Source organism: Siphateles boraxobius, unplaced genomic scaffold (assembly GCF_051911475.1).
Source record: "Siphateles boraxobius isolate OS27281-9 unplaced genomic scaffold, OSU_SipBor_1 8, whole genome shotgun sequence".
Classification (NCBI taxonomy): Eukaryota; Metazoa; Chordata; class Actinopteri; order Cypriniformes; family Leuciscidae; genus Siphateles; species Siphateles boraxobius.
The window spans coordinates 28926966-28954964 of NW_027509208.1; the positions used below are offsets into that span (position 1 = coordinate 28926966).

General features: G+C 38.0%; 2 protein-coding genes across 2 annotated transcripts in view; one reads left to right on the top strand and one right to left on the bottom strand.

The window, feature by feature from the left end:
* nt5dc1 (5'-nucleotidase domain containing 1) overlaps positions 1 to 27999 on the bottom strand; it is a 117397-nt gene that overhangs the window by 82651 nt on the left and 6747 nt on the right. The gene's annotated exons all lie outside the window — the stretch shown is intronic.
* col10a1b (collagen, type X, alpha 1b) lies at positions 23272 to 27525 on the top strand. The gene is made up of 3 exons (XM_077220233.1): positions 23272 to 23393; positions 23703 to 23826; positions 25238 to 27525. The coding sequence occupies exons 2-3, from the start codon at positions 23718 to 23720 to the stop codon at positions 27106 to 27108; spliced, it is 1980 nt and encodes a 659-aa protein (XP_077076348.1). The 5' UTR covers positions 23272 to 23393; positions 23703 to 23717; the 3' UTR covers positions 27109 to 27525.

The window sequence follows — 27999 nt, forward strand, 5'->3', positions numbered from 1 at the left end:
AAAGTGGAGACTAACAACTTTCCACTGTTAAATTACTAGGGTCATAAAAAGAATTTCATAACGGTTCCATTGCTTCATGCAGCAAAACATAAACAATGGGAAAGTTGTCATGTCAACGTGTTTTGGTCACATGATCCCTTTTCACATCTGCAGCTGAAGATTGATAGAAGATACACAAATGTTCAAAAGTCTGGGGTCTGATATATATATATATATATATATATTTTTTTTTTTTTTTGGAAAGAAATAAAAACTTATTCAGCAAGAACACATTAAAGAGATAGTTCACCCAAAAATGAAAATTGTGTCAGTATTTACTCACCCTCATGTTGTTCCAACCCCGTAAGACCTTCGTTCATCTTCGGAACACGAATCAAGATATTTTTGATGCAATCTGAGAGCTGGATCACTCCTCCATACTAGTCCATAGGCTTCTTCAGGGATTGAAACTTGCCAGCCCCGAAAAATCATTAAAGACATCGTTAAAATAGTCCAAGTGACTACTTTGGCTCAATCTTAAGTTTATCAAGCGATGAGAATACTTTTTGTGAGCAAAAACAAACAAAAATAACGACTTTATTTCAACTATTCATTTCCTTCTCTGTTGGCCTCTAGTCAGTTAACTTAGTATGATTGCGCAGAGCTATGTCACACGTAGGCTCACTATTGGCCGACGCTGGTCATGAGGGTGTTGCGTGCGACGTACAACAACAGAAGCTTACGCTATTACACTAAGTTAACTGACTCGAGGCCCAGAGAGAAGGAAATTAATAGTTGAAATAAAGTCGTTATTTTTGTTTGTTTTTTGCGCACAAAAAGTATTCTCGTCGTTTGATAAACTTAAGATGAGCCACAATAGTCACTTTGACTATTTTAACGATGTCTTTAATGATTTTTCGGGGCTGGCAAGTTTCAATCCCTGAAGAAGCCTATGGACTAGTATGGAGGAGTGATCCAGCTCTCAGATTTCATCAAAAATATCTTAATTCATGTTCCGAAGAGGAACGAAGGTCTTACGGGGTTGGAACAACATGAAGCTGAGTAAAAACTGACACAATTTTAATTTTTGGGTGAACTAACCCTTTAAATTGATCAAAAGTCATAGTAAAGACATTTACTTTACAAAGATTGTTAAAAAAGTTTTCTATTTCAGATTGTGATTTTATCTAAGAATCTTAAAAAATATGCAGCATTTAATTTTAATAATATTCAACATTGATAATATAAAAAAAAATCTTGAGCAGCAAATCAGCATATTAGAATGATGTCTGAAGGCTCATGTGGTGCTGAAGACTAGAAGAATGATGCTGAAAATACAGCTTTGATCACAGGAATAAATTACATTATAAAATATATTCACACAGAAAACAGTTCTTTTAAATTGTAATAATATTTCACAATATCACTACTTTTACTGTATTTCTAGATCAAATAAATGCAGCCTGGTGAGCAGAAGAGACTTCAGTGTTCAGAAGAAACTGAACAAATCTTACTGACCTCAAACTGATTTTCAAACTCAAAAATCAAACTCAACAGTTTATTGCAAGTTTACCACTGTGACTTAAGGTAAGGCAAGAAAAAAAAGATTATTTTAAATCTACTAGTATATTTTGTTTCTAATGACAAATGTATAAAAAAAATGCAATTATTAATGAAAGCAAAAGATGTGTCTGCAACATTTATTACACACATTGTTTTTTTAATAGACCTAAGGAATGTAATGTAACCTATGTAATGTGCGTGAGAAATAGGTACTATTAACGTTTGTGTGGATGCAGTAACCCAGCGGTACCTCTTTAGACAATCAAATGCAAAGGTCTTTTTAGAAATAACTGGTGTGGCCAAATAGAAGTAGAAACAAGCATTGTGGGTAATGCTTTTACACAGAAGCAAACATAATTGTCTTCATTTTCAACAACATCAAAATCCTCCTGAGAGACAACAGGCTGACATTCATGACTCATCATCCTCTTGCAGTAAATCCTTCAATGTAAACAGAAGTAGAAAATAAGGATGTTAACAAAGCATGCCAGAATTACATGTGTTCTCCCCACATGTGATTTGGTGGTGGAACATTTGCCTTTAAATAGAGAGGAAAACAGGGTGACAACTGTGCAGAGCTCTAGAACAGAACCACGACTGGCCGACAACTCAGACCGCCACACACAATATCATTTAGATGAAAACCTTCAGCAAATCTACACAAGTGAACCGTGGCCCTCAAAATATACATATAAAGAAATATTTTTCTCTAGAAATTCACCTGACAAATGAAAAGCATGCATGTGTATCTTTTTTTTATTTACTTCTCATTATGATGTAGTAAATACTATTAGTGATGCACCGAAATGAAAATTCTAGGCCGAAAACTGAAGCCGAAAATGGCTTCTTTTAAAAACTTATACTTATATATATATATATACATACAGTACAAACATATTTTTAACAATAAATATAAATAATAATACCAAATAATATTATTCTTCAAGTTTTATGTTCCATCAAATAAAATAGTTTTTAACAATTTTTTACTTACATTTTAAATTGCTGTGCAAAACAATGCAAAACAACAGTGCAAAAACAGCACTAGAACTTAATCCAAACTCAAACTGTAAACAACATGTAAGCCTATGTAGCCTTACGAAACACAGTTCTGCAGTGCTACGCAAATTTTAATGTAACTGCTATACACACAGAAAATTGGACTGGGGGTCTTACATACGCTTCATGTGGCCAGGGCCGGCGATTGCTATAGGCGAACTAGGCGGTTGCCTAGGGCGACAGATGTGTTGGGGGCGCGGGCGCCCTCTAGTGTCGCCCTTGGCCTACTTCCCATTAATCAGAATTAGAATGACAAGCGAAACAAAAACATGTTTATTAAACATGATCATCCTAAGGCGCCCCCTCAGCCACACATTTAATTACCTGTCAACCTGATTATTAGATTGAATATATGATTGTTGATGTTGTTGATCATTTCCTAACGGTGGGGTGTGGGGTTACGTTACGTTACGTTAGGCAAGTGCTCAGCTGCTGGCGCGTTGATCGAAACCCTCTGGTGCACAGGGACGAAAACGCTGAAAGCAACAAGATAAAAAGAAAGCCCAGTATAGAGGTAAGTCTTCTCATCTCAGCCATTAAGGTGACAAACGAAATAAAGTTACTTTGTATTGTGCACAGGGATGCTGGCCGTCGGGACTACCGGGAGATTCCCGGTGGGCCGACGCACGTGATTTTTGGGCCGATACATCTCATACTTTTATTATTAATATTATTTTTTGTCTTAGTGGCCCATAAAACCCGTACATCAGCCCATTCGTTTTGTTTTGTTATGTTTAATTGGCGGCGCTGGGTTACTTCCAAGTAACAAAACTAATTATGAAAGTTTCCTTTATTTAATAATAGCCTATGGCTATTACTGTCATGGGATTAATATTATAACTATTATTATGTAGTAGTGTAATGTAGACAGACACTGCAACTAAAAGAGGTTTGCATTTTTCTTTGTTCAATTTGCACACTGAATATGGGTTGGAGCTATTAATTTTGAACTCTCAAAGTGCACCAGATTGATGAATTTAACATTCAAATGCACAAAATTTTCTTACGGTGGGCATACCCCTGAAGCCCCCTTAGCGTTTTAGCAGCCTAATAGATTAATAATAATAGTAGTGGTGGTAGTAATTGTTATTTATATACTACAAGTTGCATGGTCAGACAAAATGTATTTGTTCAATGCAACTATGTAGGATGATAGAAATATCATTGAACGTTCTTTGTAGCATTTGTATGAACAATTTATTACAGTTGATCCTTCAAGTCATAATTTGTTTTGGAGTGACTATAAGAGCATTTTTGTTTAGTGTAATAAATACAGGTCCTTCTCAAAAAAATTGCATATTGTGATAAAGTTCATTATTTTCCATAATGTAATGATAAAAATTAAACTTTCAAATATTTTAGATTCATTGCACACCAACTGAACTATTTCAGGGCTTTTATTGTTTTAATACTGATGATTTTGGCATACAGCTCAAGAAAACCCAAAATTCCTATCACAAAAAATTAGCATATCATGAAAAGGGTCTCTAAACGAGCTATTAACCTAATCATCTGAATCAACTAATTAACTCTAAACACCTGCAAAAGATTCCTGAGGCTTTTAAAAACTCCCAGCCTGTTTCATTACTCAAAACCACAATCATGGGTAAGACTGCCGACCTGACTGCTGTCCAGAAGGCCATCATTGACACCCTCAAGCAAGAGGGTAAGACACAGAAAGAAATTTCTGAACAAATAGGCTGTTCCCAGAGTGCTGTATCAAGGCACCTCAGTGGGAAGTCTGTGGGAAGGAAAAAGTGTGGCAAAAAACGCTGCACAACGAGAAGAGGTGACCGGACCCTGAGGAAGATTGTGGAGAAGGACCGATTCCAGACCTTGGGGGACCTGCGGAAGCAGTGGACTGAGTCTGGAGTAGAAACACCCAGAGCCACCGTACACAGGCGTGTGCAGGAAATGGGCTACAGGTGCCGCATTCCCCAGGTCAAGCCACTTTTGAACCAGAAACAGCGGCAGAAGCGCCTGACCTGGGCTACAGAGAAGCAGCACTGGACTGTTGCTCAGTGGTCCAAAGTACTTTTTTCGGATGAAAGCAAATTTTGCATGTCATTCGGAAATCAAGGTGCCAGACTCTGGAGGAATACTGGGGAGAAGGAAATGCCAAAATGCCTGAAGTCCAGTGTCAAGTACCCACAGTCAGTGATGGTCTGGGGTGCCATGTCAGCTGCTGGTGTTGATCCACTGTGTTTTATCAAGGGCAGGGTCAATGCAGCTAGCTATCAGGAGATTTTGGAGCACTTCATGCTTCCATCTGCTGAAAAGCTTTATGGAGATGAAGATTTCATTTTTCAGCACGACCTGGCACCTGCTCACAGTGCCAAAACCACTGGTAAATGGTTTACTGACCATGGTATTACTGTGCTCAATTGGCCTGCCAACTCTCCTGACCTGAAACCCATAGAGAATCTGTGGGATATTGTGAAGAGAAAGTTGAGAGACGCAAGACCCAACACTCTGGATGAGCTTAAGGCCACTATCGAAGCATCCTGGGCATCCATAACACCTCAGCAGTGCCACAGGCTGATTGCCTCCATGCCACGCCTCATTGAAGCTGTCATTTCTGCAAAAGGATTTCGAAGGTTGACTTTTTTTGTATTAAAAACACTTATTTTATTGGTCGGATGAAATATGCAAATTTTTTGAGATAGGAATTTTGGGTTTTCATGAGCTGAATGCCAAAATCATCAGTATTAAAACAATAAAAGACCTGAAATATTTCAGTTGGTGTGCAATGAATCTAAAATATATGAAAGTTTAATTTTTATCATTACATTATGGAAAATAATGAACTTTATCACAATATGTGAAAATTTTCAATTTTCTGAAAAGGACCTCTACAGTGATATGGAAGTGTGAGGGGTAACGTATTTATTCTGTGAAACATTAGCCACACCTAGCCGGTTAGATTTTTTGACAAAATGCCGCGTCGTTAAATCCTTAGTTGTAAACCAGCTATATCAGCAGCCTTTATGAAATATGCAGTTTAAATTGTAAATTCATCACATAATTATCGTATTCATTGTGGACGTTGCGTATTTAAAAGTGAGGAATGCGTTTTGAATGAACCCGTGCAAGCGCAGTATGTTTTAGTCCTTCACAGGGCTCGCACGTAAAAACTGCGGGAAATTAGTGAGTTATGTGTGGAAAGTCTGCTGGCATATTTAAGAAATACTCGTCAGAAGCGGCTAGGGTAAGTTCCAGCACAGTCTGCGTGTGTCTTCAGTAATGTCTCTGTCGGAACCAGGGTCGTTTTTGCAACAAAAAAAAAAAAATGCTTTCAAGAGCTTGATAGGTTTTTTTTAGTAGGCTAAATGTATGACGTCCAATCTTTACAAACTGAAAAGGAGTGACTGAGGAAAGGAGAAATAAATCGATTTTATGTTTAGCATTTTCTCGCCTTGAAAACCCATTACAAGTTGTTAAGACTTGAGGTACTAATACTAATTTAGTATTAAGACAGTGGTCATGGGCCAAGAGTGCGCGAAGAATTTTTGAGGCCAAATTTTTTTTTTTGTGTGCTATATTCACAACAGCGCCATCTTCAACACCAGGGCAGAAATGCTACGTTATTATGCTGTATATAACAATTCATATTTCTATTTAAATGTTAATACAACTTTATGTATTATGGTCAAATTGTTTAGCTGCTAAAGGGGAGACACCCTTGAAGGCTCTGCTAACTCTGCTTCCCCCATCCATCTACAGGAGAGGAGGAAAGGTCTTCAGACCCACCACAGAGGAGGCCCAGAGGTCCTTTATTTAAGTTTTGCTTTAGTCTTTCTACTTTAATAAGTGTAGACACTGTGTTTGATATGCTTGATAACTATGAAAATAATTTAGGATTAGAATATTTAAAGTGGCAATCCTCTCTGTTTGAAACATAAAATTGCATTTTTTTTTGCACTTTTTACATTTTTTAAAGCTGCAGTCCATAACTTTTTTGTGTTAAAAATGTACAAAATGTATATAATGAACGAGTGCATCATGAATCCATTTTCCAAATCGTGTTTTTGTCTTATCCTGAATCACTAACGGTACACCTATAATAAGTGTTTATATTCAGACTATTTTAGACTGGCGGAGGAGCACAGTACCTGCGTGACTCGTCATAGACATAGAAAGAGAGAAGTTTCTCCGGTTACAATGTTCTTCTGCAAGACACATGCAGTTCTGTTTATTAACCGCTAGAGCACCAAAAGTTATGGACTGCAGCTTTAACTAACAAAAGTTAAGGAAAGCTGCAATCTGTAACTTGTTTTGGATAAAAATGTTCAAAAATCAGTTATTGAGCAAGTACATGACCGATCAGTGTCCTTTCCCAGTGTCCCATTCACCTTACCTTCCCCCGATTCGCAACGGTACATTTATAATAATGATTTATAATTTGAGCTGTCGGGTCAGATTTCACTGGAAATGTCTGTCTGTATACAAAGAATATACAGCTATTATATTGCATGTCACAGTACAAACTGCGTTCTGCGTTTGTAGCATGTTCTAACAGCAGTTACTTAGAATTTAAACTGGTCATCCACATTGAGAAAATAGCTTAAAGTACCCTGGAATTTTATGCTTTTAACAGAGATGGCAAAAGTTATGGATTAGAGCTTTAAAAAAAAAACATAAATGATCAAATTAAAATTTAAATGTAAATCAAACCTGTAAATGAGAAAACAAAATGTACTGTAAGTAAACAACCATGAACAAAAGAAAAGAATTTTAACTGAAGAATAACATTTTAATGAGAAAACTAGGCCTTTATCACAGTACACGTCGTCACATCCGGCTCTGATTAGTAATGTCAAGGAATTTTGTAATTGAATATCGCAACACTCTAATTGATTGTTTTTAATCAACAGGTGGGGACCAACATGGTTGAATATTTACAAAATGAGATGACTGGATCATTGCTGCACATTCTGTACCTCAGGGATGAGACGAGGGGGACATGTCAGACCTTTGCCATTGTTCCAGGCCACACCATCGAGACTGGAGGCAGTTGATCTTTGTTTCAAAGCTTTAATTTGTTTTTCACGTTAAATACACGATGCAGTGTCCCCCCGCCTGGTAGTTTCTCCAGTATACCGTGTATCAAATAAATGGAAAAGAGTCCTCCTCTGTAAAATTTGAGGAAAACAGTTCTTTCAGGCCCACGTGATATTTAGTCGCATTTTAAATGTTTGTTGCTGTTCTTCATAAATGTAATAATAATCGTATAAGAGTTCAAATTAGTTGCTTAATGACTTTTAAAGGTGCATTGTGTAATATTTAGGTGGATCTGTTGACAGAAATGCAATATCATATACATAACTATGTTTTCAGTGGAGTATAAAGACCTTACTTAATGAACCGTTGTTTTAGTTACCTTAGAATGAGTATACATTGTATAATTGTAATAATTGTATACAAAATAAGTAATAAAGAAATGTATTAAAAATGTATAATAAAAAAAACAATTAAATGAGATTGAAATCACATATACAGTGGCCTCTCTGATTTATTGTATTATAGAGACAATAATTATTTTAAATTCATAATATAACAAATATTTGTTGCTAATTTTAATAAGGCAATGAGACATGAAATAACCCAGCACATGAGTAAGACTTAACCCAGCAAGAGGGTTAATTTCACCCACTGGTTGGGTCTAATGAATGACCCAGGAATATGGGTTAAATGGTAAACCCAGCACATGGACACGTGTTCTGTCCAATAGTGACCCAGCGGTGTGGTTAAGGTTGGGTTATTTTTAACCCTGCAGTTTTTAGAGTGTGGGTTATGAAATCCTCCGGAGCAGGTTTAGCACTGCTTTTGCAGGGATATCCCACATTTTGGTCTGAGTGTGCTATACTGCAACAAACAATCAGTCCTTAACTAAACAGGGCTTGCCTCATTAAATATTCATGTGCTTTGTTCATTTACAGAAACATTTTAGCTTTTACATCCTGTATTACATTGTGTGATTATATTTTAGAAATGGTTTCTATTTCTGTAACGTCACGGCTGGAACATCAACACATTGGTACCAATTTTGTGCTTTATTTAATGTTAAAAGTTTTGAATGCGAGTTTGAATCTTGATATTCATAGCCATACTAAAAGCAACAATGGAGAATTAGAAAAAATGTAAAGAAAACAAGAATGTTCAAACTGTCAACTCAGTGTTTCACTACTAAGTATGTTTTTATAATGTTAGAAATTGTGCAATATGTATGAGAGCTCCTCCCACAGGCTGTTGTTATTGGCTGTGATTTTTTTTGAATGATTTTGTCATGCCACGTCTAGTGTGGACAGGCAAATTTCTTCACTGAAATCTTATCGCAACGCATCTGGTTTGGACACTGTGTGATGTGGAAAAGAGAGACAGAGTGTTCTTTAAACAAGTCACATGCTGTGTTCAACCAATCAGCAAAAATCCAAATTACAATGTGAAACATGAATACTCAGGATTAATTTTTAATCTAGGGTAAAGATTGAAGAGAGAGAGAAACATGGAATTGACGGAATGACAAGAGGGAATGACAAAGGTTGATCACTTTCAGTGCGAGAATGTTTAATTTGGTTAATGTACATATGCATCACATGAACATCTTTATTAAAATGGCATTGAAGCGTGCTGATGTCACATATGTAAATGACCTGACACACAAGTAGTTGAAATGTCGTTCTGTTCAACACAACATATGCTACATATTAACTGAACTTGCTCTCCAAATTTTTTTTAAATTACTTCAGATCTTACTTTCAAAACTAACCCTTTAGGAACAGAACTGCAAACCAGACTGGCCACCTTATCTGCTGCTGTGTCAGAGAGTTAGAGAGAGAATAAGACACACAATTCCGAAAATTATGTAGACTTTAAATTCTGCTAAAACTGATGTTGGATCCACCACACAACCAACGCCTTTACCAATGGTTATTACAGGACCATTTTAGAGTCTATGGCAATTACAGCATTTTGGCTAGCCAGCTATTGGTTTATTCAAGGAAGAATAATTCAAGCCTTCATAGTGACCCTCACATCAGTGAGCTGGGTCTTTCCATGGTGGCCTGACTCAAATAAATAGCCTCTCATTAAGGGTCAAAGTCAGCTTCTCCAACTCCATGACAGTCACTGTAACATCTCCATATAGAAAGACCAAATGGTCATTGTGAGACAATCATTATGTGACTGGACACTATAAGGCACAATTGTTTACTGACAACCCAAATGTAAACAAACACAGAGGCTAAAATTGTAATAAGCATCTTCTTGAAAACTTCCACATTTATTCAAGTTTTCAACACACAATTGTCCCAGGACACAAAAGCAGCATCAGCCAGCAACAACTTTGGCACACGAAACAACTGCTGTACATGTGAAGTATCCATTTTGGCAAACAAGATGAGTCAACACTATCTTTAGGAGTTCTCGACCCAACATACCCTCAATCATTCTTTTCTCAGACAAGTTTTCATTTACGCAGTCTCTGGACTTTAGAAGCTGGAGGGTCGGTCCAAAATAGGAGAGGAAAAAAATGTGTACCTTCACCTTTTTAAAATTGTTGACTTTTCCAAAATAATCACTTAAGTGTCTCTTTATATAGTAGGTCTAAGTAAGTCAAAGTAAAGGCCAAAAGAAATATAAATCATTGACTGACAATTTAACTCCACTTTTTTTTTACTTCTTCAATGAAGATAATTTCTAAATGTGTAAAATCAAGAAAAAAAATGCAACAATCTGGTCAGCGATTTCAAGGTTTACAGAGAATATATGTAAATACACACACATCTATCTATATATCTGTATAGTGTGTGTGCGTGCTCATCTCTCTCATTATCTTAAATATGTACTCAACTGACCTTATTTATGAAACAGGAGCAAACAAATAATTGTGTATATGTAAAACCATTTTTAAACAAACTTTTTCATCCATTTTAGCTATAAATCAGAAATCCATCCTGCTTGTGTTTCATGAATAAGGTCCATTCAAGTGTTTATTTGAACATGAACCTTTTGTGTAGTAATGTTTCCCCTGCAGTCTGAACAACTACCATGCCAAGCAGCTCCAAGGATGAATGAACATTTATGTTTTGAGGACAGGTGGGTCCTCTTTAACTTGGGTGGGCACGGTCACATGTGTGTGGCAACCCAGTGTTTAGGAACTAGACGAAGAGTAAAGACAGTAAACCATGACACTGTGGACAACGTACCATTGGGTAACCCTGCAGAAAGATGGATGATTCTCTACAGTGTCTAGTTTAGTTCCTGGTTTAGCATAAATCCACCCTATTCTGTTCCCTGTCAATGCAGAATATTGAAAAGTATGCACAGTACATATACATCTGATTAAAATGGCACACCCTGATAAATGCAGGAGCTTTTCAAAATGTCTTAATGTCTGAAAGCCATGAGTGGATGGCACATCTGAGCCTCAGCTCTTTTTCTGAGTGTCTGGATTGCTGGGTTAAGCTTCGTCCGGCTGTGATTTGGCACAGTTTGTCTTTTGATCCCAGTAATTGCAACAACTCTCTGCCTGAAGCCCTCCATCCATAAAATTACAAATGCCTTAGTGGCACACTGGGTGTATTTGAATGTTAAATTTATATCAATTTATAAATCTATCTTTACCTTTTAAACTATCTTTAGCTTTCCCACACTCAGCAGCCTTTCATTAGTCTTTCTTTTTTCTAGGCATCTTCTTCCTCCCAGCACTCTAAAAAAGCCAGCCAGCTCTTTTAAAATGAACAAACAAATAAACAAGAAATTTGAAACTAAAATCTTTTTTTTTCTTCAAAACCAATGTTAAGTCAGTCCTTCTGTATGGAGCTGAGACTTGGAGGATAAATGCGAAAATTATCAGCAAAGTCCAGACCTTCATCAACACCTGTCTAAGTCTAAAAATCTCCCAAATCCTCTGGCCAAACACCATCAGTAACGGACATGTCGCACAAAACATCACAGCTTCCAGTACAGGATGAAATCACAAAGAGGCACTGGTGCTGGATAGGCCACACCCTCAGGAAACAATTATCAAACATCACGAGGCAAGCCCTAACCTGGAATCCTCAAGGAAAAAGTAAAAGAGGAAGGGCAAGAAACACCTAGTGCCGAGACCTCGAGGTGGATTGCAAAAAGATGGGTTACACCTGGAGCGAGGTTGAGAGGAAAGCCTAAGATAGAGATGCCTGGCGAGCCCTGGTTGATGGCCTATACCCCATGATGGCCTATACCCCAAAAAAGTGTGGAAAGGAGAAGTAGTAGTAGTGGTAGAGACATGTCTAAAAGTGAAATTCCCATTCTGTCCATGTTAAAACATATCATGATTCCAATTTTAAGCATGATCAGTTTTTTTTTTAAACAACAGTATATGACACATGAAGTATATGTCATTTGTAGTCTGTCCTCCCTTTGCTCCAATAACAGGGGATTTTTCCCCATTTATAAAAGAGCATTAGTGATGTTGGGCAGTGGGGCTTGGTGCCAGGGCCTATTCCAGAAAGCAGGTAATGTGATGTACTCGGGTAAGTTTATGGATATGTAAGTGGATAAACTCATCTCTCTGTTACAAAAAACTGGAGTAACTTTCAGGCCTTGTCCACGCTAATACATTTTCATTTTAAAACTTATCTTTTTCTATCCATTTTGGCCTTCAGTCCACATTGAGGCGGCATTTTTGTCAACAAAGACGGAGCTTTTTCAAAACGTTCTCACGAGTGGATGAATTTGAAAACGCTGTTTTCGCATTGTCGTGTTGACTGTGAAAACGGAGGTTTGAAACTGCATGTTTAGTCGTGATGCATATTGAACCCATAGATATCCATGGTTATACCAGAATTTTTGTCTGCGCCATATGCTTTCATAGCATTGCTGAAGATAAATGTTCCTTGGTTCAGTCTTCATATAGCATTCCTGCAAAGATGACTGAAAATGTACTTGAAATTGCTGTCCTGCGGCAAAACAAATGGGAAATTTTCTATATTATGCACTTCTATAATAAACATACATGTGAAACATTTCTCCTTACAAAAAATGTGGAAGCAAAATGGCTAAACAAAAAATGTACTTAAATACAGCTGTCACATCTCCACCCAGCCACCATCCTCTGCACTACACTTCCCAGCATCCCTCCTGGTCCCCACCTGCACGTCATCTCCAATCACACACTCCTGCACGTCATCATCACCCTCATCACTGCCACTATTTAGCCTCACACTCCACCACAGTTTATAGTCCGGTCTCGTTCGTAGGAAGAGGACTGCTTACCCTACCTAGTGTCTATTACCTGATATTTCCCTGTCTCCACTCCAGTGTCATCTCACCTGTAAGACTATACACTGCCAGCATGCTGCTCTCCAAACCATCACTTGGTTGCACTTACCACTCACCTGCTTTCAGTTCATCCGCTCATTTGTTGTCTCAATAAACTTCCTGTTAACTCCATCTCCTCCTAGTGAGTCTCATTCCGTAACAACAGCCATATTATTGCGTTTCTTTTAGTTCAATCAATTTTTCCTATTTATTGATATATTTAGCATCAGCCAAACAGTTGGTCTTTTTTACAGTAATAAAAAAATATTTAAGTTTTCATATTGAAATCTAAATTGACAATTTGTTTTTATTGAATATTGCCATAACTATTATACATTATTTACCCATGATTTACCCATCCTTTTTTTCTTTTTTTATTCATGTGCCCTCGTAATCTTTAATCAAAATAACTTATTTCCTCTTGCAGCAACATCTCTTCTCTGATGACGTTTTTACTAGCGTGAGGGCGGGACAACCTGTCAATCACAAGAGATCCAACAACACCAAACCCGTCAGTATCTGGTGTGACCACCATTTGCCTCACGCAGTGCAACACATCTCCTTCCCATAGAGTTGTTCAGGTTGTTAATTGTGGCCTGTGGAATGTTGGTCCACTCCTCTTCAATGGCTGTGCGAAGTTGCTGGATATTGGCAGGACCTGGAACACGCTGTCGTATACGCCGATCCAGAGCATCCCAAACATGCTTAATGGGTGACATGTCCGGTGAGTATGCTGGCCATGCAAGAACTGGGATGTTTACAGCTTCCAGGAATTGTGAACAGATCCTTGCAACATGGGGCCATGCATTATCATGCTGCAACATGAGGTGATGGTCGTGGATGAATGGCAAAACAATGGGCCTCAAGATCTTGTCATGGTATCTCTGTGCATTCAAAATTCCATCAAAAAAATGCACCCGTGTTCGTGGTCCATAACATACGCCTGCCCATACCATAACCACACCGTCCCCATGGGCCACTCGATCAATAACGTTGAAATCAGCAAACTGCTCTACCATACGACGCCATACACGCATTCTGCCATCTGCCCTGTACAGTGAAAACCGGGATTCATCCATGAAGAGAACACCTCTCCAAAGTGCCAGACGCCATCAAATGTAAGCATTTCCCCATTCAAGTCGGTTACTATGACGAACTGCAGTCAGGACGAGACCCCGATGAGGACGACGAGCATGCATATGAGCTTCCCCGAGACGGTTTCTTTCAGTTTGTGCAGAAATTCTTTGGTTATGCAAACCGATTGTTGCAGCAGCAATCCGAGTGGCTGGTCTCAGAATAGAATAGAATGGAATGAGGCATTTATATAGAGCTTTCATATGTACTACTGTAAACCCAAAGCGCTTTACAATCATGTCGGGATCTCTCCTCAACCAAAACCAGTGAGCAGCATCCACTTGGATGATGCGACGGCAGCCACAAGGTGGAGACGGTCTTGTAGGTGAAGATGCTGGATGTTGAGGTCCTGGGCTGGTGTGGATACACGTGATCTGCAGTTGTGAGGCTGGTTGGATGTATTGTCAAATTCTCTGAAACGCCATTGGAGACGGCTTATGGCAGAGAAATTAACATTCAATTCACGGGCAACAGTTCTGGTGGACATTCCTGCAGTCTGTGTGATAAAACTGCACATTTTAGAGTGGCCTTTTATTGTGGCCAGCCTAAGGCACACCTGTGCAATAATCATGCTGTCTAATCAGCATCTTGATATGCCACACCTGTGAGGTGGATGGATTATCTCGGCAAAGGAGAAGTGCTCACTGACACAGATTTAGACAGATTTGTGAACAATATTTGAGAGAAATAGGCCTTTTGTGTACATAAAAAGTCTTAGATCTTTGAATTCAGCTCGTGAAAAATGGGGGGAAAACAAAAGTGTTGCGTTTATAATTTTGTTCAGTGTAAGTGTGGTGTGCTTCATAGCATTTCCATGGTGACTCTTGGGTTAAGAGCTTTATGCGTTACCATTGAATGACCTTGATCCCAGACAAATTTTTGGAACTGATAACTGTGAGCAGCGCCGCCGCTCCCACCACGCGCATCACGCTCTGTGCGTAGGGCACCAAGTGCTGAGGGGGCACCAAAAATAGCCTAATGAAAAATCAATCATCATATCATAGTCATAATAATCATAATGCCGATATTATTTCAGTATAGAAATATTCTTAGGCACCTTTTAGGGATGTATAAAACAAAACAGGCGGAACAAGAGTATTTAATTGCTCTACAAAGTAACGACGGTGCTGCCGCTGCCACCTCAGTGGTCCGTTGGATTGCACGTAGGGGGGCATCATAAAGGAATTATGCTTAGGGCACCAAAATGGCTAGCAGCGGCACTAACTGTGAGTAACCCTTTCATTTCTAATCTCCCTAATCTAGATACTGTACCAACAAGATACTATCCAGTCCTGGCTTCTATTTTAATCACGTTGACAAACAACCAGATGACATGTAAAAATAGGACAACACATTCATAAATCATCCAGTACACTGATTTGCATTGTTCATTTTATGCAGAAAAAGCATCCTCATGCTCCATTCACTTGTAATGTCTTGTGCTTTGTGACTGCTGAAATCATGAGCTTATCTTTCTGTTTATTTTATGTGAATATAGGCGGTACAACATTGCCAGTGCTTGTAACAAATGGCCTATGAGATCATTTTATACGAGACACTCCTATGTGTGTAGACTACTGGTTTTAGGCATTTTTGTTTTTGTTCCATAATGGTTAAGTTAGACAATGGGCTTAAACAGACGTAGCTATGCAACTGTTGGGATTCAACATAGTGAAAGCAAACATATGGAAATCACATGGTATCACATATGGAAAGTGACAGTGGTTTATTTTACTATATATAGAAGCTTAGTAAATGAGCATTAAGTTTTTCCAGCACCACCTCTTCACTCAAGACAGAAGCTCAGTAGAAGACCACATCAGAAAGGAGGTAGATTACCTCACCAGACAACAAAACTCTTGACGGCCCTGGGTGAACCACAGCAGAACTCATTATGGGAACCCTGTCTGGTCTGCTTCTGCTTCTTGAATCAGTCAAGAGATTATCAAAGTTTTGATATCAATATGTAGGGAATCTTAAGTGTACATTTTTATTAGGGGTGTAGGGCAGATTCCGAATATTTGCAGCTCATTGTGGTCGATAAAGATACCAACCATTTACTTTTTTACTTTTAACCCCCTACAATGAAGCTTCTATCTAATACATGGAAAAACTACTCAGTGGGACTGTATTACCCATAATATGCTGATTTAAATGGAAAATATATTACATTAAACTAGCATAAATTGTATCATGTTCATTTAGTTCACATAATCATTAAAGATTATACTAAACAGAATAGAATAGAACTTAAAACACATGTAACAATTTAAATGTGGTAAATGTAACAAACATTAAACAACAGCCACCACAAAATAGAAACAAAGTTTGGAATCAAGATTTTTTTTTAATGTTTTTTAACAAAGTCTCTTATGCTCACCAACATTTTGATTTGATCAAAAACACTGTAAAAACAGTATTAACTTTCCCAAAAACACTTAGCAGCACAACTGTTTTCAACATAAGATAATAATAAGATATGTTTTGAATAAGCATATTAGAATGATTTCGAAAGGATCATGTTACACTGAAGAAGGGATTATTAATGATACAAATTCAGCTTTGCCATTACAGGAATAAATTATATTATTAAAGTAGATGAATATATTTTATATAGTTCATTTAAATGTAATGCAATATTTTTACAGCATTACTGTATATTTGATGAAATAAATGCACCCATGGTGAGCATGAAAACATGGCAAAAAAATCTTAATGATTTCAAACTTCTGAAAGGTAGTGTACATGGTATAATATTTAGGCTGGCAGCTAGACTGTTTATGCATGTTATGTGTGTGCGCACATACTTGATCTTGTTTACAGACGCTCATCAGCAATGCTTCCATAAGCATAATAACTACAATAGGAAAACAATGGTTAAAACATGTTTCTAATTAGCATCTGATCATCTGCTGCAAGTAAAGATGTGCTATTTTAGATATTCTATATTTTATTTATTTTACCAGGAAGGTCCCATTGAGATACAATATCTCTTCTACCAGGGAGTCCTGGTCAAGATAGGCAGCACAAACAAAAATACAAAGTAATACATGACACAACATAACTACCAAACGAGAGTACCAATATCTGAGAAGCAATATTAATCCTAATCATCTGTTAAAACATTTACACCGTTCTATAAAAACATACTTTAAAAGGGTTTTAAATGAAGATTAAGATGGTAAATATTTCATATATGATATACCCTGAAGCTCATTCCATACATAAGGAGCATAATTAGAAAAGGCTGATCTACCTAACTCTTTATGGAAAATTGGAATCTTAAGTAAAAGTTTGACTGTTGATCTAGTATTATAAATACTAGTACAGTATGTCAATGAACTAGACATATACAATGGTAGTTTACCCAGTAAAGCTTTTAAAATAAAGATCAACATATGATGTTTCCTCTGCAAGTTCGGTGAAGTCCAATTTGTCAATTTATAGAAGTTACAGTGATGTGTACGCACACTTGAACCAGTCACAAATCGTAAAGCAGCATGATAAACAGCATCCAATTTTTTCATAGTATTTAAAGGCGCATGCATATATATCACTATAGTCCAATACTGACAAAAAGGTACTTTCCACTAATCGTTTTCGAGCAACAAAGGAAGAACATTTTTTTCAAGCGAAAATAAAAGCCTAATCTTGGCCTCAATTTCTATAAAAGATTATCAATATGATTATCAAAAGTAAATTTATCATCCAGCCAGATTCCAAGATATTTATAGGATGCAACCCTCTCAAGCAGGGTACCATCAATAGTTTTAATCATAAAATAATTGAATGATAATCTGGAGCGGGTAACAAAATATCATATATTTTGTTTTATTAGGATTCATTACTAATTTTAAATTATCAACAGAAATTTGAAATGAATTAAAAGCATTCTGTAAAGAGTCCATTGCCACTTTTATAGATGAAGCGATTGAACAGATGATAGTATCATCTGCATAAAAGTGTACTTTTACTGTCTCTAATCCTAAGCCTAGTTCATTTATATAGGAAAATAAAATTGGTCCCAAGATTGATTTTTGAGGAGCACCTGTCTTCACTATTAATGGGTTGGAAATATATAATTATCTATGGACACACGTTGAATTCTTCCAGTCAGATAATTTGAAAATCACTTTAAAACTGTACTACTAAAACCTACTCATTTAAGCCTCTGCAATAGTAGAGCATGATCCACAGAATCAAATGCTTTGGATAAATCAATAAAGTGCAACACATGATTTTTTATTATCCAATCCAGTAATAATGTCGTTAGTGACTGACATTGCGGCAGTTTTATTACTATGTCCTTGTCTAAAACCTAACTGGGTTTGACTTAAAATATTATTAGCTAACAAATAGTGCTTTAACTGTTCACGTACCAAGGATTCAAACACTTTTACTGTAACAGATAATCAAGAAATAGGGCGATAATTATCCAACAAAGTGCAATCTCCACCTTTCAGTAATGGACAAATTTCTGCTGATTTCCAGGAACTTGGTATCAGACCACTACTTAAATTTAAATTAAAAATAGAAGCAATAGGTCTTGCTATCAGGTTTGCAGATATTTAAAAAAAAATAAGGCTCTATTTGATCAGGGCCAGCAGCCTTTTTACAATCAAGAGTTAACAGAGCTTCACAAACCTGAGATGGAGAAATGGGAAGAAAATTAAAATGATTTCTATTATAACTTAAGGGAATACCCATATTATCATTATCATCCACATGAAGATCTAAATGAGTTGTAGAGCTTAGTCCTGCATTATTGAAATATAAATTGAAAGCTTCTGCTATATCATGTTTATCATTAATTTCTTCATCTTTGACCTTTAGTAAATTAGTAGCTGCAGGAGGGGGCATAGACCCAATTGATTATTTGATCAGCTTCCAAAATCTACTAGGATCATTCAAATTTGTATTTATTATGTTAAGATAATACTCACTTTTTTAATTTTTTATAACTTTAGTACAATTATTCCTTAGTGCCCTATATTGTTCCCAGTCACTAGCATTATTTGTTCTTAGCCTTAGCCCAATCAATATTTCTATCTCTAATGGAAGAAGAGATTAAATTATTAAACCATGGATTATCTTTACCACGGACTCTCAATCTTTTTACAGGTGCATGCTTATTAATTAAGGTTAAAAAACTTGTTTGAAAATACTTCCATGCCAGATCAACATCAGCCATTTCACAGAACACCTCACTATTGTACAGGTCATGTAAAAGCTTGCTCATTAAAATGTTTATAGTTTCTTCTAAAAATGAATTTGGGTTTATATCTAGGAAGCTTACGATTTCTAACACAAGCTATTGTACAGTGATCACTAACATCATTATTAAATATTCCAATTGAAGAATACTTCTGTGGATAATTTGTAAGTATAACGTCAAGCAATGTAGACTTTTTCATGTTTTAAATTCAACCAAGTTGGATAGTTGATTAATTGCGAAACATTTAGGCCATCACATATGACCTTAAGTGTTTGAAGTTTTCGATAACCAGTCCCAATTTAGGTCTCCCAGTAAGTCATTGTCTGAGAACATTTTCATATAGTCCGACAGCAGTGTTAAAGCTTCGTAAGATGCCGAAGGTGGACGATAGCATCCCATTACTGTAAAATCCACACCGTTGGGAAGACTTAACTTAACTACAGACAATTCAAAACACTTTGGTTTACTGATCGAGTCAATCCAAGTGCAGTTCAATGCCGTTTTAAAATAGATCGGAACTCCCCTTCCTTTACTAGTGCGATCTGTCCTATAAATGTATCCGTCAATGTTAATCAAAATTGTTTGTAACTGATGATTTTATTTTTATATTTACGTGTCAAGAAGTAATAAGCGAAACCAGGTGCTACAGTGAAAATGGCACATTATTACTTACAGTAGATGACTGTGATTAAAATAGAGGACAACTGATTGATTTATTTTGCCGATTAATCAGCACCAATAACTGATTGCTGGAACAATCAGAACAAAAATCCATACTGATTGTTTTTCCAGGTTGTGTCAGTTGCTGTGGCTGAGAAGGGTCGGTCTGCTGTCATTATATACAGTACGAGAGCGGCCTCTAAAGGCGAAATCACTGACGCCTCGTGGAGTTTATTTTGACACGCGAGCAGGACACTTCAGATGCAGATTTAAAACAGACAATGAAACGGTATGTATACAGTAGACTACCGTACACGTTTCCATATAATTATAAAGTAATTAATTTGTTGACTAGATTCTGCAGTAGTGGAGAACAGCAATATGTAAAATAGAAGCAAAGTATATTTAGGCATGTGACAGTATAAAATTTTCATGTTGCGATAATTACTGAAACTTTTATCACATGCAGTATACGGCATTTTCACGATATTGAAATAGGTTGCAAAAAAGTGTTGTCATACTGTAGACCTTATGCAGCCACGCCCCTTTTCAGTGCTGCGCTCCATGTCTTTTGACTTCCGATTTGTATTTGCGCAGCGATGTTACATATTTATGAATGAGCTGCTCATTTTAAAATCTTCCAGGTCAACTAAAATGTGTTAAGACATCTACCTTCAGCTTGTGAGAGTTAGCCGGCCCAGACTCCAGGCACAATACATTGACCGAAAGCGAGCAAGTCCCTACCCTCTAGTAGAGACCACGCGAGCAGGAGAACTGATAGAACAGGATTTTTAACTCACTGCCTGCAGTGGCTCAGGGGCGGTCTCTGCAGTGCAGTCGCACCAGGGACAAGGCCCAAGAGGATAAAGAGGGACGCAAGGATTTACAAGACCTTGCTCCTCAGGAACCTGACGATCAGAACGTGCTTCTGCACACTTCTGCAACACGATGAGCGTCGTTTAAACACCGAGGCAACATCATTTTGAGGGTGAAGGAAAACAGCCTACTCCAACCCATTTTGCAGGAAAGAGAGCACTGAAGTGATCGAAAGCTTTCAGGATCTGCTCAGGAGAGAAGACGCACTCAACAACTAGGTTCCACTTCTAAAGGCGTAAGCACGCTACCCATTTCTAGCGGGTGCTCGCAGAAGTGATGGTAACTATCACATGTCCCTGTGATAGCCACCTGAACCTCCGCGTTCAGATGTAAGACCGCCCGGAATCTCCGGGGGAAGAACGCGGGTGGCATCGTGCCCCGTCCCTGAAAGAGTTTTCAGGGGAAGTCAGGAAGGCTGTCGATGGGAACCAGGTCTAGTTGGGCCAATAAGGGGCAACTATGAAGACCTGTTTCTCTCCTGACTTGGCACGTAGGTGTATTAATAAATTTTAATAAATAATAAATATAATATATTTATTATTAATTATTAATTATAAATAATATTACGGTACTTTAATTTTCTAGTTATTGACCATATAATGTGACACCCCTACTTGATTATAATTCTGACCAGAGCTATAGACTCACGGACAACATTCAGTTATATTGCACAAAATGTTTTTGAGGTTTTGACTTACTTTCCCGATACTGTTCCCTTCACTCCTGCTTCCTGTCTCTCTCAAACTGTCCTATTTAAAAAAGCAAAACACCAAAAATATAACTGTTGTTATATAAAAAAAAGTTGTCTACAAAGAGTTCCAGAACTGAAAATTAAGGAACACAAATAAACAAAAACAAACACACTCCATTCAGATACACAAGCAAATGCTTCTTACTGAATCACAAAAAAAGCAACTACAACAAAAACGTTATTTTTAGACTGGAATGCTTAAATTGATAAGCCAACCAAAATAGTCATCAAAAGAAGTAAACATGAACGCCACTGTGCAGTCTTCTCTACTGGTTCAAGAGACAGCATCAGGAACTGACTGAAAGAGAGACTTCCAACTCTTCAGATCTGTTATTTTACTAAATGTGGTTGTCAGGAGGACCATCGTTCTGCTGGTGGTCAGCTGTGGGTCGTAAAACTGAACGGCTTCTAAATCAGATACTCAAGAGAATGTTTAAAAAATATACTGGATGCATAGAAAACATGCCAAATGGCAAATCTTTTTGCTTCAAAATTACAGGTTTGAACTTACTGATTATTTTAAACATTTTTTTAAAAAAGAATCAAAAACTAGTGCAAACCAAAATTATCATCATCTGCCAATTAAATATAAGACCACTAAATTACACAACATTTTATATTAAAATAGTAATACTTGCAAGGTGTTACTGTAAATCCTTACGGTCTGTTTAACTAATTTTAAAACTGTGCGAAAACACAAAGACAAACAGCACAGGCAAATGATTGGAACGTGATTGACAGCCATTTATTAACCATAATGACAAGCATAGAACTCCACTTCACCAGTTTTGTTTCTCTGACACTTTTCTGTCATCAAAATTCTAAAAATAACCATAATCATGACCCCATGGCTGGTGCAGCCCACTGTTCACACATGAGGACAAAAAGGACTTCAATTCTGCCCTCTGCTGTTTCAGAGTAGAATCAACCACACTTATATTCTACACCACAAATATTCTAAGATGTGTTTTGACACTGATCTTAAGATGTTTTTAAAGGAATAAATCTAAAAGGCAAAACATACACAAAGGCTATTCTGCTAACCAGTTATCTTATTTTTGAAATGTTCAGCAAAATCGTTTTTAATACCCATACTTTTTTGCACCATAACCATTTTTAAGGTATAGAAGGCACACCTCTTGCATAAAATGTGCAAGGTCTGAGTTTCACAAAATAATGCACAAACTCATTTAAAGTTTTACAAAATATGCATAACACAAACAAAAAACCATGTGCCCTTAGAGAACAGTGTTTAATACAGTGTAACATCCTTTACTTTTTGTATTTTTATTTATTTATTTTGCCAGTTACACTTTACAATAAGGTTCATTAGTTAACTACATAAGTTAGCATGAACTAATAATGAACTACCAAAGAATAATAAATGCTGTACAAGTGCAAAGTTAATTTCAACATTTACTAATTCTGAACAAACAGCTGTATTTTTATTAACTAACATTAACAAAGGTTAACAAATGCAGTAACAAATGTATTGCTCATGTTAGTTAATATATTAACTAATGTTAACAAATTAACCTTAGAGTGTTACCATTTTGCCTGTATGGATAAAAAAAAAAAGCATGACCACAGATAAAAATTATGGGAACTACTGAATTATGCCGAATTGCCATGCACTCACAAGAGACACCATACCCTTCATTAAAACTGACATCACACGAGAAGGGAGGGAGATTTTGGGTGCTGTTGGAGAAGCAAATTTGGTATAAATAGAAGAATCCACTTCTGTGAACAGGAGTACCACGGACTTACAGGAGTTGGAAACTTACAAATATACAGATTGGTTGGGACAGCAGCCTGACCCCCTCTGACTTTTGGAGCTCCGGCCTACTGGTGGGTACAGACACTTGCCTCTATGGCTTTCTGCGGCAGCATAATGCTGGTTTGGGAGTGTGTGGTATTGCTGGAATTGGTGTGAGGAGAAAATCTTTTAGATGCTACTTTGTATGCGTGTCAGTGAGCTCCTGTGACACATTTATTAAGTCTTCTGAGTGACTACACATGTACTTGATGTTAATTTTATACAGAATGTTTAGATATACTGAGACAACATGCTTCTTTATAATGCCAATTTTTAAATGCTACGAGGAGATGTTTCTGTCACTCATTCATCATTGCTCTCATTTCATAATATTTTTACAGGCTTAGCTTCAGAAAATGGACCTCCGGGTAACAAGCATTCTCCTTCTCCTTGTGGTACTGGCTGAGGCGACCCCTGACAGATACTATCATGTGAAGAAACAGTCTTATCCTACAAAATCTCACAGTGAGTTTACATTTGGTCCATATATACTTAATGTATTGCATAATTGTAATGTGGAATGAGTCAGAATATTTATAATAACAGCAGAAGGTGCATCATTGAGACAGTACACTAAGGGAGCTATAATATAGGTACATAGGGTGCCTAATATATGTACATAAATGAATATGAAATTGGAGGAGCCTCTAATTCAACAAATTAGATGAGCTTCAGTCACTCGAAACTGTGCACAGCGTACACAAAACTATTTTCGGTCAACATACAATCAAACAACTCTTAGATATCTAGCCCCTCTTTAATTTTTAAGGTGCATATATTGCCCAGAATACATTAACTTTACCAAATAAAGTTCTAGTGCAAAGACTGTTAGTTAATTAATTTTCAGTTGGGATACACCACAGATTATATAATCCACTACTTTAGAACATTGTAAAATAAATAAAAAAACAGAGGTAACCACTTTATACAACAGGCATACCCAAAATAATCCATACTGTGGCGTTAGAGTATACCATTAGTTTCCGGACAAGCAATTTTTTGTTGGAAAATCGGCTATTCCCTGCCTTTTCTAGATTATCAAACAATCCAATCCAACCCTGCATCACGTATAACTACATAAAATTAATTAAACAGCATATTTTATAACAAAAAAACTTGTGCAGGGGTTTTATATCATAATAATCACCACATAGCATACATTTAAAAGTTAAAGGCGTCAATCATTCTTAAACCAAAGGTGGCTGCAAATTACAATTATAACACACACACATTTTCTTTACTACATTAGTGAGGATATATCCATTGTTTTTATATCAGTTGAATGTTTTGTATAGAATAACTTATCAACTAACTAACTAACCCCTACATGTTTTGTAAAACACTAGATTTAAACAAAAACATGATTTGGCCAATTTATAAGACACTTTAACTATTGAGATCAAGCTGACTATTCAGTGTTTAACAGGTTTCAGTATTTTAAAGTCAAACCAACACACACACACACACACACACACACACACACACACACACACACACACACACACACACACACACACACATACACAAAGAGATTGAATCAATTTTAAATAAACTTTAAAAATTAAAACAAGTAATACACTCACTTATTCTAATTAAAGTGTATTTCTTTTTGGTCTACAAATGTGGCTAAAAATCACCAGTGAGATAGCAAACAGATCAATCAGATCAGTCTCTAATTCATAATGTACTTGAAAATGTAAATGTAGCTTGAAATGAAATTGTAGCTCGTCAAATGTAAGATTTAAGTCAGTGCCATCCTACTAAGCCAAAGGTGCATGTTAAGGAATGTCTTACAATCAATTTTAGAATTTGTATTATATGTTTAAATTTAGTAATGTTGTGTGTGAATTATCTTATATTTGTGTCTTATTTGTAGCTGTTGCTGGTGAACCTGGTATTCCAGGTTCCCCAGGTGAACCTGGCCCCCCCGGCCCATCTGGCCCTCCAGGAATGCCTGGAAAGAATGGTGTTGGACACACCGGTCCGATTGGTCCACCTGGACCACCAGGTCCAGCAGGATACTCCTCACCTGGTAAACCTGGAAGCCCAGGTTCACCTGGAAAACCAGGTGCACCTGGATATCCAGGCGAGAAGGGACACTCAGGGCCTGCAGGACCTCAAGGTGCAAGAGGAGCGCCAGGAACACCTGGAAGCCCTGGACCTGCTGGCCTTTCTTCTACTGGAAAGCCTGGACCACACGGTCTTCCAGGATCAATGGGCCCACGTGGAGAAACTGGCCTAAAGGGTCATCCTGGAATTCCTGGACTGCCAGGCCAGAAAGGAGAGCCTGGCCATGGTATTCCAGGAGGACCCGGTGGCCCAGGTCCAATGGGCCCTCAGGGTCCTTCTGGTCAGCCCGGTCAGCCTGGAATTGGAAAACCAGGACCAAGTGGATTTCCTGGAGAGCCTGGAAAGTCAGGAATGCCAGGTAGGGATGGGTCACCAGGTCCTATGGGTATACCAGGCCCAAAGGGTCATACAGGAGCACCTGGAATAGGAGCACCAGGAAAACCAGGCCAGAATGGCGCTCCAGGAATGCCTGGGTCAATGGGACAAAAAGGACCTCAAGGGCCAGCAGGACAGCCAGGCTCTCCAGGTCTGCCAGGTACTGGCAAACCTGGATCACCTGGACTGCCAGGAGATCGTGGAGTGCCAGGAACCTCAGGTACAACAGGCCAAAAGGGAGAACCAGGGCCAACAGGTCACACAGGTCATCCAGGTGCTATTGGCCCAATAGGTCAAGCTGGTCCTCAAGGTTCCAGGGGATTCCAAGGAGAAGCAGGTCCACAGGGAGCTAAAGGTGACATTGGTATGGTTGGGGCACCAGGCCCAAGAGGTGCAAAGGGTGAGCAAGGGGCACAAGGCTTCTCAGGAAAATCCGGTATTCCAGGTGCAGCAGGTCCTCCAGGCCCAATGGGCCATATGGGACATCAAGGTTCCAAGGGCGAACCAGGATTTACCGGTGCTCCAGGTATCCCCGGTAGCAAGGGACCACCAGGTGATAAGGGACATCCAGGACTTCAAGGGCAACCAGGTGGAAGGGGTGAAAATGGTATCCCTGGAGCAAGAGGACCAACAGGTCCAGTAGGACCTGCTGGTCCATCAGGGCTTAAGGGTCACCCAGGACTTCCAGGCCCCCCTGGCCCTGCAGGGCTCACATCCAAGGGAATTTCTGGACCTCAGGGTCCTCCTGGTATCCCTGGTGCCAGAGGTCATGATGGTCACCCGGGTAAACCAGGACCTCCTGGGGCACCTGGCCCCCCAGGCGAGATTGTTTACCACCACGAGAAAAGCATGCCAATTAAATCCCATGAGATGGTAATGCCTGTTAGTCACGAGCTAATGAAGGCACCCATGTCAGCATTCACAGCTCTTCTTACCACAGCTTATCCTAATGCTGGAACACCAATTGCATTCAACCAAATTGTGTACAATGGAGAGAACCACTATGATCCTAACACTGGCATATTCACCTGTCAGGTTCCAGGACTTTACTACTTTTCTTTCCATATGCATGTCAATGGAGCAAATGCATTGGTAGCACTTTACAAAAACAGTGAGCCAGTCATGTTCTCTTATGATGAGTACAACAAAGGTTTCCTTGATCAGATGTCTGGCAGTGCTGTCCTCATGCTGCATTCCCATGACACAGTGTACATCCAGGTTCCAGATGACCAGTCCAATGGCATTTATGCTGATGAAAATGTTCACTGTTCTTTCTCTGGCTTCTTGATTGCCACAACGTGATAAACACACTCAAGAAAGCCTCAATCTTTCTAATTCAAAAATTGTCTGCATTTATACTCATTTTCATGTTTCCCTGAGATAAAGTCATGCAGAGTAGAAAATTAAGACTAATAGAAATATTTTCTGTAGCTTGTTGATCTAAAGAAGACCTTCTTGTATGAAATGAATTTTGATTATGTCAATTATTTAGGAACACTAATAAAAATTATTACAAATTAGACAACAGACCTATTGCATTTGCCTAGATCCTGAACTGATGGTTATGTATTGAATTTGGCTATGTTTATGACCTTTTCCTGAGCCCACATTTTAGCATAAGTTTCCTGTGTTGAGTATGCTTTGAAGACACAGGCTCTTTAAGACAAATTAAGTGAGCCAGGTTTTGAATTAAATGGATTTCAAAGTGAACAATTATAATTGTGAGTCGTTGTTTTTTCCTTTTAACTCTGTAAGGTCACAAGGTGTGCATCATAATAATCAACACAAATAACGTTTCAGTGCCAGTGTTGATGTTTGTGTTTGACTGCAGCAAAAGGTTAAAATTTTCCCATAGAAAGTGCTTACATTGACCTTATCTTTGTACAAGAGAAGCAACAATATCTTAGGCTAACTTTAAAATGTTATTCTGATAGCAAATAGAACCCATTATAATCAGTGATGCTGTCTACACTGGATGAGGCGCAGAACGACATGACAAATTTCTAACGGTAAATTGATACACCGTTTTATTTCTGATCATCTTCAAGCGCTTGCGCTACTTCTGACTAGAGCTTAGATCGGGCCCAAAAAATCAAGCCCGACCCGACCCGAGCCCGTGCACGTTGTGTCCGAGCCCGGCCCGGCCCGACACATTAACTGTAATTATGAGCCCGAGCCCGATTTAAACCCGAG